Source organism: Balaenoptera ricei, chromosome 12, assembly GCF_028023285.1.
Source record: "Balaenoptera ricei isolate mBalRic1 chromosome 12, mBalRic1.hap2, whole genome shotgun sequence".
NCBI classification, from domain to species: Eukaryota; Metazoa; Chordata; class Mammalia; order Artiodactyla; family Balaenopteridae; genus Balaenoptera; species Balaenoptera ricei.
The window spans coordinates 33,857,354-33,870,753 of record NC_082650.1 but is presented as its reverse complement, the minus strand read 5'-3'; the positions used below and the strand labels follow the sequence as shown (position 1 = coordinate 33,870,753).

General features: G+C 33.1%; 1 protein-coding gene across 1 annotated transcript in view; it reads left to right on the top strand.

Annotated features, from left to right (window-relative positions):
- Nucleotides 1–13,400, top strand: part of LAMA2 (laminin subunit alpha 2) — a 623,785-nt gene that overhangs the window by 287,143 nt on the left and 323,242 nt on the right. Inside the window, exon 10 of the mRNA XM_059941243.1 lies at nt 8,147–8,307. Coding sequence (XP_059797226.1) covers nt 8,147–8,307 — 161 coding nt within the window. The remainder of the gene's footprint in view (nt 1–8,146; nt 8,308–13,400) is intronic.

The window sequence follows — 13,400 nt, the reverse complement described above, 5'->3', positions numbered from 1 at the left end:
TTCTGGATATAAATATTTTTCAATTATCTTTTTCCTCTGTGCTCTGTCTAAATTCTTTTTTCCAAATTGTGGTATAGTTGATGTACAATATTATATAAGTTACAGTTGTACAAAATAGTGATTTTTCAATTATTATAAAAACAACACATGGTCAAATAAAATTTTAACAGTAGGGAAGGGAATAAAATAAACAGCAAAGTGTCCTCTTCAACTTATTCACCCCTAGTCTCATTTCCAAATTTAATAACACTGATCCTTTCTTCCTATTAAGTTCTTTTGGAAGAACTTATCTTTCAAACGATATCTGAATAATATTCTTAGTATTTTTCATCACCATTAAATATTGCCTATTGACTGTCCATCTTGGAACACAAACATTTCATTCATATCACCTTCTTCCTTCTTTCTACCATTCATATCTTTTTATCATTTTTTCCTTCTATGGTATTTTTAGCATGTTAAATAAAAAGTTTAAATTCCTATTTTTTGATTTATTAAAGTTGGACTTTATCCCTTGAGGTCATACTACACAAACTGAGAAAAAGACCATCCTTACATGCTCCCCTGATCGTCAACCTACTTGACAAAGTCTGTCAATTGCATCTTCACCTTTTCAAAAATTGTTTAGAGATATTTGGTTCCAGGCCAATAATTAATTTTTCTAATTTTAAATTGAAAGCAATAATCAATATTTGTAATATTGTAATTAGATCTATTTTATTCAATATGGGCTTGAGTTGAATAATTAGACATATAACCATGCTACATTTTTCTCTTCCTGTTTAGTCTGATGATCTCTTTAGGAAACAGTCTCAGATGTAGTCTAATGATTTGGATTTCTTAGTCAGAATGAATAACCAGATTGTGAGAAATGATGTTCACTATCTCATTGGCATTAACCTGATTACTAGAGAAAACCAAATATTTTGTGTGTGAATTTTCTGTTTCCTTAATTTTCTTTTTGGTGTAAGGTGTTTTTTTTTCCTCCGTAGATTTGTAAGAGCTCTAATAGTATGTCATATTTGTTATGAACAATTTCTAGATTTTCTTTGTGTCTCATTATTATAGATAAGAATTTTTAATGTATATAATTTAAAAATTTTTATATAATCTATGAAAATTCAGAAAACTCACTTTAGCTATAATAATGACATTATGCTAAAATTATTATGCATAGTAATATTTTTCTATTGGATTTCTTACATGCCTTTATAATCCTAAAATTCTTATCTACTCCAAGTTTAGACAAATTGTTTATTTCTTTAGTTTTTATTTCCTTTTATTCTTCCAGTTTTATTGAAATATAATTGACATATAACACTGTTTAAGGTGTTCAGTATTATGATTTGACTTTCATACTTCATGAAATGATGACCACAATAAGCTTAGTGAACGTTCATCATCTCGTATAGATACAAAATAAAAGAAAAAGGAAAAAAAATTTCCTTATGATGAGAACTCTTAGGATCTACTTTGTTAACAACTTTCATGTATAACATACAGCAGAGTTCATTATATTAATCATGTTGTACATTACATCCCTTGTACTTATTTATCTTATAACTGGAAGTTTGTACCTTTGACCACTTTCATCTTGACCATTTGATTTCTTTTTATGATACTTAATTCTTTAATCCATCTGGAATTTATTTTGGTATATTTTATAAGAAAAGTTTCTAACTGCATTTTGTTTTTCTAATAGTCTCTTTTAATTCACCTATATTTAATATTATTTTTGTTTCTTTAAACGTATCAAATACAGTCCCCCCTTATCCCTGGGGGTATGTTTCAAGATTCCCAGTGGATGCCTGAAACTGCAGATAGTACCAAACCCTGCATATACTATGTTTTTTTCCTATACAGACATACCTGTGATAAAGTTTAATTTATAAATTAGACACAAGAGTAACAACAACTAATAATAAAATAAAACAGTTATAGCAATATACTATAATAAAGTTATGTGAATGTGGTCTTTCTCTCTCAAAATATCTTTTTGTACAAATTCCATGCCTTTTTCATCTTAACCAAACACTTACCATGCCCTGTGGTCAAAACTTTTACAATTTGAGGTGCAACAGCAAAACTAGCACAAATTTCTTTTTCCTTCTTCACAATTACATAGATAGAAGATTTGTTCTTACGGTAGACCTTAACAACCTCAGCATACAGTTTGTCTTTCTTAAGTTGAAAAATTTCACCTTTTCACTTAAAGGAAGCATTTCATGGCTTCTCTTTGGCATATCTGAATTGCCAGTATCACTACTCATATTTTGGGGCCATTATTAAGTAAAATAAGGGTTACTTGAACGCAGGCACTGCAAAACCTTGACAGTCAATCTGAAAACCAATATGGCTACTAAGTGACCAGTGGGATGAGATATGCTGCAAAAAGGGATGATTCACATCCTGGGCAGGATAGAGTGGGAGGGTGCAAGATTTCATCACTGTACTCAGAATGGTACTTGATGTTAAACTAATGAATTGTCTGTTTCTGGAATTTTCCATTTAATATTTTTGACTGTGTTTGACCACAGGTTAACTGAAACCATAGAAAGTGAAACCGCAGATAAGAGAGGACAGCTCTATGTTTATTTTATAATTTGTATCTGTTACTAGTATTCTCTGCTATCTATTTGATTCTGCAGTTTGATTTTTCTGCTAAGTCTTTATCAGGGCCTTGTTTTCATGATTGTGTGTGTGTGTGTGTCTGTGTGTGTCTGTGTGTGCACATACCTGTGTATTTTCTAGTTTACCCTTTCAGGAGTCTTGAGTTTATATGTAAAGTTCTCTGATATGTCCTCCTAACTTGAGTAGTACCTAGAATTTGTCTTTTGTTCCATAAAACCATGCTCCATGCTCTAGACTAGTTAATCAGAATTAGTCAACTTCAGGAAAGACACTGGTTTAAGGACTGGCTTACCACTCTAGAAAGTAATTTTTTTAGTTTCTGATCTCCAAGGGGTTTCTCTATTTCATAACAGCACAACCATTTTATATATCTGTCTCTCTGCTAACTGTCTATCTTTAATTTCATCCTGCATAGTCAAGTGTTCTGAACAAGGAAGTCTTTATGGATATTTACTTCATAATATTTCCAGAAACAAACATTAATAGACATTGTTTATTACTTGCAGTATTTCTGCATTTGGTCTCAAGGTCTGGAGATTTTAACATCAGAAACAAATATTAATTTGGGGGAATGCTTCTGCAACCTTTATTGAACGGCTTTTCCATTTGACTTATACATACGATTTTAAAAAATAAATATATTAGTGTTAAACGATACAGGCATACCTCAGAGATATTGCAAGTTCAGTTCCAGACCACTGTAATAAAGCAAGTCACACTAATTTTTGGTTACCCAGTGCATTTAAAAGTTATGTTTACACTATACTGTAGTCTCTTAAGTGTGTAATAGCATTATGTCTAAAAACACAGTATCTTAATTAAAAAAATACTTCCTTGCTAAAAAATGCTAACCGTCATCTGAGCCTGTAGTGAGTTGCAATTTTTTGCTGGTGGAGGGTCTTGCCTTGATGTCAATGGCGGCTGACAGATCAGGGTGGTGGCTGCTGAAGGCTGGGATGGTTGCGGCAATTTCTTGATATAAGACACCAGTGAAGTTTGCCACGTCGATTGATTCTTCCTTTCATGAACGATTTCTCTGTAGCATGTAATGCTATCTGATAGTATTTTACGCACAGTAGAACTTCTTTCAAATTTGGAGTCAATCTTCTTAAACCCTGTGGCTGCTTTATCAACTAAGTTTATGTAATATTTTAAATTCTTTGTTGTCAGTTCAATAGTCTTCACAGCATCTTCACCAGGAGTAGAATCCATCTCAAGGAATCACTTTCTTTGCTCATCCAGAAGAGGCAACTCCTCATTCATTAAAATATAACATGAGATTGTGGCAATCCAGTTCCATCTTCAGGCTCCACTTCTAATTCTATTTCTCTTGCTGTTTCCACCACATCTGCAGTGACTTTCTTCACTGAAGTGTTGAACCCTTCAAAGTTATCCTTGAGGGTTGGAATCAACTCCTTTCCAACTCCTGTTAGTGTTGATATTTTGGCCTCTTCCCATGAATCTCAAATGTTCTTAATGGCATCTAGAATGGTGAATCCTTTCCAGAAGGTTTTCAATTGACTTTGCCCAGATCCATCAGCAGAATCACTGTCTATGGCAGCTATAACCTTAGGAAATACATATTTTTAATGATAAGACTTGAAAGTCAAAATTACTTCTTGATCCATGGGCTACAGAATAGATGTTGTGTTAGCAGGTCGGGAAACAACATGAATTTCATTATACATCTCCATCAGAGCTCTTGGGTGACCAGGCTCATTGTCAAGATGATCAGTAATATTTTGAAATGAGTTTTTTTTTTGAGCAATAATTCTCAACAGTGGGCTTAAAATATTCAGTAAACCATCTTGTAAACAGATGTGCTATCATCCAAGTAGAGTAGATTTAGTATAATTCTTTAAGGGCCCTGGGATTTTTGGAATGGTAAATGAGCATTGACTTCAACTTAAAGTCATCAGCTGCGTTAGCTCCTAATAAGAGAGTCAGCCTGTCCTTTGAAGGTTTGAAGTCAGGTGTTGACTTCTCCTCTCTAGCTATAAAAGTCCTAGATGGCATCTTCTTCCAATAGATGCCTGTTTCATCTACACTGAAAATCTGTTGTTTAGTGTCCTCACCTTCACGAATTATCTTAGTTAGATCTTCTGGATAACTTGCTGCACTTGCTGCCTCACCTGACACACTTATGTTATGGAGACGGCTTCTTTCCTTAAGCCTCATGAAACAACTTCTGCTAGCTTCAAACTTCTCTGTAGCTTCCTCACCTCTCTCAGCCTTTATAGAATTGAAGACAGTTAGGGCCTAGCTTTGGATTAGGCTTTGGCTTAAGGGAAGGTTGTGGCTGGTTTGATCTATCCAGACCAATAAAACTTTCTCCATATCAGCAATAAGGCTGTTTCACTTTCTTAACATTTGTGTGTTCACTGGAGTAGCACTTCTAGTTTCCTTCAAAACTTTTCCTTTGCATTCACAACTTGGCTAACTGGTGAAAGAGGACTAGCTTTAGACCTTATTTCGGCTCTTGACATGCCTTTCTCACTAAGCTTAATTATTTCTAGCTTTTGATTTAAAGTGAGAGACATGCAACTCTTCCTTTCACTTGAGCACTTAGAGTCCATTGTAGAGTTATTAATTGGCCTAATTTAAATATTGTGTTTGAGGGAACAGGGAGGCCTGAGGAGAGGGAGAGAGATGGGAAATGGCCAGTCTGTGAGCAGTCAGAACACACACAACATTTATAGATAAAGTTCGCTGTTTTATGTGTGTGTGGTTAGTGGTGCCCCAAAACAATTATAATAGTAACATCAAAGCTCTGATCGCAGATCACCATAACAAATATAATAATAATGAAAAAGTTTGAAATATTGAGAGGATTATCCAAATGTGGCACAGAGACACAAAGTAAGCAGATGCTGTGGGAAAAATGGTGCCAATAAATGTGCTCAATGCAGGGTTGCCACAAACCATCAATGTGTAAAAAACAAAATATCTGCAGAGCACAATAAAACAAAGTGAAATAAAATGAGGTATTTATATTACCAAAATAAATTCTACTAGGTCATCATGGAAGGTCCTTTTAATTTACAGTACTTTAGGGTTCAGCTTGGTGATTATTTTATTTAAGATTTTCTCATCTGGATTCATATGTTAACTTGTTCCTGGCTCTGACACCTGGCAGCTGTGCTAGCTTGGCAAATCACTAAATTTCTGTGTCTTAGTTTCCTCATCTGTAAAGCGGGGAAGATAATAGGGTCTACCTCATATTGTTATTTTGAATGTTAACTCAATTAGCATACGTGTAGTGTGTAAGCAAAGTGTAATGCCTAGCATAAAATAAATGCTATTTAAATATTAGTCGTTATTTTTATTTTGGATTATCTTTGTTAGATTTTTATATCATGTATTCACTAGCTTAATAAACTGAATTACATACCTCTCTGTTTTTTATATGTTCCATAAGAGTTTCAAACTTTGAAAACACTGTAAAAATTAACTGGTACTGAAATATTTTTGTGGGAATTCTTTCATCATTTGTTCTCTTTTGATATCCTTAATTAGCGTTGTCTAAGTTTCCTTTTTTTGCTTCCTTTTCTTTTTGTTTATGTTTCAAATCTACCTTCTTTCCCAGGGTGTTCATTTTGGTTTTTAAAATTTTTTTATAATTACATGAATTTTTAATTTATTTACATTTTTTAAAATAATGGAATATTTAAGCCTAAAAGTTTGGCTTCAGGTTTTCAGCATCCAACGAACATTGCTAAGTTCCTTTCTTACTGCTGTTATATTCTATTTAAAAAACTATTTGATCTTCATTTGAAGTCTTGATTTTCTTTTTAACCTAAGAGTTATTAGGAAGGAATATTTATTAATTTTTAGAGTGGCTGAGTTTTGCATAAAATTCTATGTCCATGTTTGATATTCATAATTAATTTAATCCTAATTTAATGTGGCATTTGTTACAAATATAGAAGTAGCAATTTATGTTAAGAAAATAAGCCTGAAATAATTTCTGCTTTGAGAAATTGAACATTTTTGTGGATTAGTTAATGATAAACTACAATAAATATTTATATGTCATTTAATATATAATTCAACATTATTAGATTATTCAAATTTTTGTGTTTTGCTTTTTACTAATTCATGTGTAAATATTTAAAGTTGGTAGGTTAATGTCATTCTCAGCCATTGATTTTGGGGCAGTTTTTCTTTGATTTCAATATCTTTCATTGTCTATATTTTTTTGTACTACTAATTAGTGCTTATTTGGAACATAAATATAATAACTTAAATTATGTGTTTATTGCACCTTTAATAATGTAAACAGAGAGCTTGTTCTATTGAGTTTATTTTAATTGAATTCTACTTTGGCCCTCATTAATATTACTACAACTGTTTTTAATTTTCTATATGCTTTCCTAATGTATATTTACCTTCTTTTATTTTTAATATTTCTTGTCATTTTGTCTATTTCTTGTGAACATTACATGCACACATTTTTAATCGAAAGAGTAAGACTAACTCACTTATATATTGTTAGTATGTATGTTTGGCACTCTTTCTGTCATTGTTTTATGTTTTCTCAGCATAATGTTTCCTTGCTTTTTTCTCCCTTCTTTTGTTTTTTGAGTGGACTATATTTTACTGATTTGCTCTTATATTTTTCCAGATTTTGAACGTCAATAACTTGTATTCATTCATGTGTTTTTTTTCTATTTTTCTAATCAAAGACAAGAATAAAAATTATCTTTTGCATTTCTCTATTTAAAATGAAAAAGCAAATTTAAATGGCTATTATTTCCCTCCTCTATTCCTTTTTATCCCCCAAATATGTATTCCCATGCACACCCTCGGTCTCTTTTAAAAATTTACTTTACTGAAGTATAGTTGATTTACAATGTTGTGTAAATCACAGCCAAGTGATTCAGTTTTAGATATATATACATTCCTTTTCATGTTCCTTTATATTATAGTTTATCACAGGATATTAAATATAGTTCCCTGTGCTATACAGTAGGACCTTGTTGTTTATCCATTCTGTATATAAATAATTTGCATCTGCTAATCCCAAACTCCCAGTCCATCCTTCCCCCAACCCTCTGTCGCTTGGCAACCACAAATCTGTTCTCTAGGTCTGTGAGTCTGTTTCTGTGTGGTAGATAAATTCATTTATGTCATATTTTAGATTCCACATGTACGCAATATCATATGATATTTGTCTTTCTCTTTCTGACTTACTTCACTTAGTATGATAATCTCTAGTTGTACCCATGTTGTTGCAAATGGCATTATTTCATTCTTTTTTATGGCTGAGTAATATTCCATTGTATATATGTACCACATCTTCTTTATCCATTCATCTGTCGATGGACATTTAGGTTGAACACCCTTAGTCTTTTTCTTTGTTGTACTTAGTGATGTTGTACTTAGATGATTGTTGTTAGGTTTTTTTTTTAAAGTAGTTTATTTTTATGCCCAAGGCATTTTCCCATCTTGTGATAGTCTGAGGGGGGTTATGAGTCAGTTAGAAAATATTGATATGTGTCTCATCTACCATTAGGTCTGGCACCTGGGTCCTGCCATTGCAAACCTGGCTTCAGAGGGGTGAGCTGTGATCGGTGTGCCAGGGGCTACACTGGCTACCCAGACTGCAAACCCTGTAACTGCAGTGGTGCAGGGAGCACAAATGAGGACCCTTGTTTTGGATCCTGTAACTGCAAGGTACGTTGTTTATTCTAGTAATGTCCCGTTGTTTAGAGCAAAGGCCATTTTTCTTGGTTTCTCTCGTATATCTGCAGGCATTAAGCAATTGGAACTTCTGTAAATCTCCATTCTCTATTCTATTGGTGGCATTCCTGTAAGTGTCTTTAGAACCAGGTTTACTGCAGCAAGACACATGCCATTTGTCTAAAAACCTACAAATACAGAAGATAAGTCACCTTAGGAATGTGTTATTTTATAACAAAAACACGTTTCCCCCACTACCTATCTAGTCTGTTAATTTTAAAATACACAGCACTAAAACTAGCAATCCTTTAAATCTACTGTACACTCAAAACTACTTTAGCTTGTATCTAATTCTGAAAATAATTCTGTCAAGGGTTTTATTCTAGATTTTTAAATAATCTTCTGAATTTGAACCCAGATAGGTCTGAAAATACCATGTTCAAAATCCTCTGTTTAATTACCAAATAATGTGAGAAACCCTAGTGGAATTGATTAAACGCTCAATATTTCCTCCCAAGAGTACTTTCAGAAATGCAACTTTATTTGTTGTATACACTCAGATAATAGCTCATCGTGTTAACACCAAGGGATATATTACACCTGCAGCTTATACACATAGGGGAAACATAGAGGCAAGCCCATGTCTAAAATGATAAAACTGATTTCCTTTAGCTATAGTAATCAGTTCCAAAACGTTCAGATCAGACAGTGTTAGCAATATTAGCTGAGAGAATAAACGCTCCATTGAAAAAGTTAGCATTCCATACTGATGTAAAAATAAATGTTACTTCTTTTTTTTCTTTGTTCTCAAACATAGGTGGAATCTTATTAAGAATCTTTCCTTTATTAATTCATTAGTCTTATCTAGGCAGCTATAAATTATATGCTGATAGTTGTTATATGAGTGTGCATATGTATACAAACGTTAGACCATAAAATAAGAAGTAAATATTAGTTTTGATGTTGAGTGTTCATTTATTGGGACAGGAATGTCTGAAATATGAAGCTAAATACTATAATAGTTATATAATAAGTATATGTTTTATCAAGGATAATTTAGGTACCTATCTTGGACCACTGAAACAATAAAACTCCTGTCTATATAAACAGGCAGAAAGTCTACAGTCCATGGTAAAGAGTTGCCATGTACTGAAATATAGTAAATTAACTAGACTTAGTACCTTTTATTCTAATATTATCAGAAATGAAGACTTACACTTGTAGATCAAGACTGGGGTGGTCTGTGGGTGATCACTTTTTAAAGGACACCACCTCTCTTCATCCTGTATGTCTTTTGGGGCAATCCTAGAGGCTCTTAATGCACCTTCTCTAATATTTACCAAATATGTTTCCTGTGTGTGATTTATTCCTTTTCCAAAACTCCACAGAAATCTCTAACCTTTATCACTTGCTCAAATAAAGGACAGACACAGCTGTGCTTACAATGGAAGAGAAACCTCCTGAGTCTCTAGAATATAGGAAAACAAACTGGAAAAAAAAGAAAGGGGGCTTCCCTGGTGACACAGTGGTTAAAAATCCACCTGCCAATGCAGGGGACACGGGTTCGAGCCCTGGTCCGGGAAGATCCCACATGCCGTGGTGCAACTAAGCCTGTGCACCACAACTACTGAGCCTGCACTCTAGAACCTACGAGCCACAATTACTGAGCCCACGTGCCACAACTAATGAAGCCCACGCGCCTAGAGCCCATGCTCCGCAACAAGAGAAGCCACTGCAATGAGAAGCCCGCACACCGCAACGAAAAGTAGCCCCCGCTCGCCCCAACTAGAGGAAACCTGCGCGCAGCAATGAAGACCCAAAGCAGCCAAAAATGAATTTAAAAAAAAAATTTATAAGAAAAAAGAGAAAGGGAATATTGTTACACACATACTATTTATAGAAGGGAGATACCCAGTATTTGGGAGGAAAGAGTAATAAACACATAAAAGAGGCAGACCGCATTCATTTTCCTTGAAAAATATATAGAGAGAGGCTAGAACAGGAGAGTTGTCGCCATTAGCAGAGATCCGAGGGATAGTTCCTCGAGCCACCACCTGCTCTCTGCCTGCCTCAATATTGCACTGAGAGTGATTATAATCCTAATAAGAAAAATGCCTTCTACAAAGTCACTTGAAGCTCTGCCTAGACAATTAAAACACAACAATAAGTAACAATTAAGAAATCACAAAAGAGAATGAAAAATTAAGTAACTAGCATCATGAAAAGAGTTACCCTTCAACTATGTGATATTTTAAATAGATGACTATAAGTTCTTATAAACTAAATGTTTTTTGGGATAAAATCTTGCAGAAAGCAAGTCTCAGTAGATATCTACATAATTTTAAAAGTCATGAATTATATGCATGTTTAACAAAAATATGATTTGACATAGGATTGTCAGCTGATTATTCAAAACAACATATATCAAATGCTACTTAACAGGTAAAACATTATTGAGAAGCTAAGATACTAGAGACTTAAATTCAGGTAAAGTGATATCTATAAAAGCGTTCATCTCCAAAATGTGTATTAACCAGTAAATATTTGCACATTTATTCTTTTTCACTATAATATATAACAGTTTTCCATAATTTTCATTAGAAAAAAATATTTACTGAAGTTTGTAAACATTTTAAGAAAGTACTTTGTCATAAAGTCTTGGGCCTAAATTTATTTCTATTGTAAATTTTAAATGACTAACGTTCTATTAAAATGCAGTACTGAGAAAAGTTGACACCGCTTTTCCCATTTCTGCCATTTCAAATACAAGTATTCTGGATAAAACAGAGCAAATAAATTTGCAATCACGTAGATTCAGGAAAGAAAAGGAATTTCTTAGATGTTAAACCAAAGAGGGAAGTCTAAGTTAAGCATAAACTCAAGCAAAACTGTGCAGTTAAGGTCATGGGGGGGTGGTGGGGGGTGGGAGACTGGTCATAGCCCTAAGATGGGGGTTACAGTTTAGAGTTTTAATGGCTTTTCTGAGACTTGACACTAGGATTTGGACTCACTGAGGGAAATTGGAACTGAATTCACTTAAGCTTAGACTCTAGAAATGTCCCCTGGCAATGAAACAAACAGGCATGAGAAAATTGCACCTGCAAGCTAGGAGTGGCAACTAGAAAACATTCTCTTTCCTTTGGGGCTCTAGGTGGGTAAAAATAGTGCATTGTCAAACCCTCAAACCTGTGTGCCACATGGGAATGGGGTCAGTTTTATTCTCCCTCTCTGTGCTAGAATTCTTCAACAAGTCAAGCAAATAGTATTCCCACAGGAAAGAAAGTATAGCCTTAACTGACAGTGAGCTCACTGGAAAGCAGTATACTGCACAAAAGGAAGATAACTACAAAAGAGAATCAGAAGCCATAAAATTCAGAATATTTGTACACTAAAAACTAAAAAAAAAATAGGATAATCTAAAAAAATTATATAAACATAAAATATGTAATCATAATTTTATAATATAACAATAGAATAAAGTATGTAGAAAATGTACAGTCATAAAAATATGACTAGAAAATAAAAGAACAAAGAAAGAAAAAATAGGAAAAAACAACACAAAATAAGGCACTATATTAAAAGAATAAGCAGGTGTGGAAAAAAGTTACTGTAATTTACTTCTAGAAATAAAAATATATGTAGTCATTGAAATTTAAAATTCAGTGAATGGGTTGAACAAGAGATTAGAAACTGCTGGATGGAGAATCAGAAATACAGAATGGAGGAAATTACTTATAAATTGTCATAGGGAGGTAAAGAAATAAAAATATGAGATGCTAAGTGGCATGGTGGCTAGAATGATTAAAAAAAAACATAAAATTTAGCAGGACTGGCCAAAGAAGAGATTAGATGAAATTGGGGAGAAACAATATTCAAGAAATAATGAAGAAGTAAAGAATTACGTAGAATTAAAGAAAATTATACATCCTTTGAAGAAGATTAAAAAAAAAAAAAAAAGGCCACCAGCAGGGCTTATAGTAGAAACCCTGCCCACTAGTCAAGACAAAGAGAAAAACATTAAAACTAGAGACAAATATCACATTATTGTGTTTCCCACTAATAGTTCAACTTCACTGAAAAAACTTCTCAGAATATATTTACTTTAGTCAAAGAATTTTGAACCCAGAAGAGTTTCACTGGATTGCAGAATACAAGAATCAGTCTATAAAAAGCAGTAGCATTTCTATACACTAGTGATAACCAATTAGGAAATGTAATAAAAATATTTAGAATAGTAACAAAACTGTGTGGTGCTTAGAAATAAATGTTCTCAAGTACAGGTATTTTTTAAGAGATTATTGAAGACCATAAAGTAATATTTAAAATGGGGAGAAAGCTGCTAATATCAAGTGCTGGTGAAAATCTGGAGAAATGGAAATGCTGTTATTAGGATGAGTTAGTACCACTACTTAGGAGGCCAATATGGTATTATCTAGTATCATTAAAGATATTAAAAACCTGTCAGCCAGCAACTCAATATCTAGATGTTTACCCCAAAAGAATCTTATATAACATGTATAAAGAGGCATATAAAAGCATGTAAAAGATGTTCAACATAGACCTACTTGTTATAATGAAAATTAGGAAAAATCTAAATATCCCTAAAGAAGAAAAATAAATTATAATATATTCATGTAATCTGGTATAAGAAACAACTCGAGTGAGTGAAATAGGTCTTATGTGTAAAAACACTGATAAATTTCAGGTGAAGTGAAGGGAAAAAATACCATTATGTTATCATTTATGTAAAGTTGTAAAACATTCTATGAGCACACAAATGTAAATTTTAAAAATTTAAATACACTGATATGATGTGTACTAATTTCAGAATGATAGTTAACTCTAGAGAAAGAGGGAAAGGAATAGGATAGAAGTGCAGTGAGAGAAGTGAGATTCAAATGTGCTTAAGTTTTATTTCTTTAAAAATATAGCTGAAGCACACTTGGGAAAATATTCATATTTTTTACCTCTAGGTTGTGGGTAGTGGATAATTGTATATTATATGTACTTTTCTAATGCTTTAAAATAATTCCAGATTTAAACTTTCTCTAATTGAAGGGAAAAAAAGGATTTCCTGATTTAAAAAG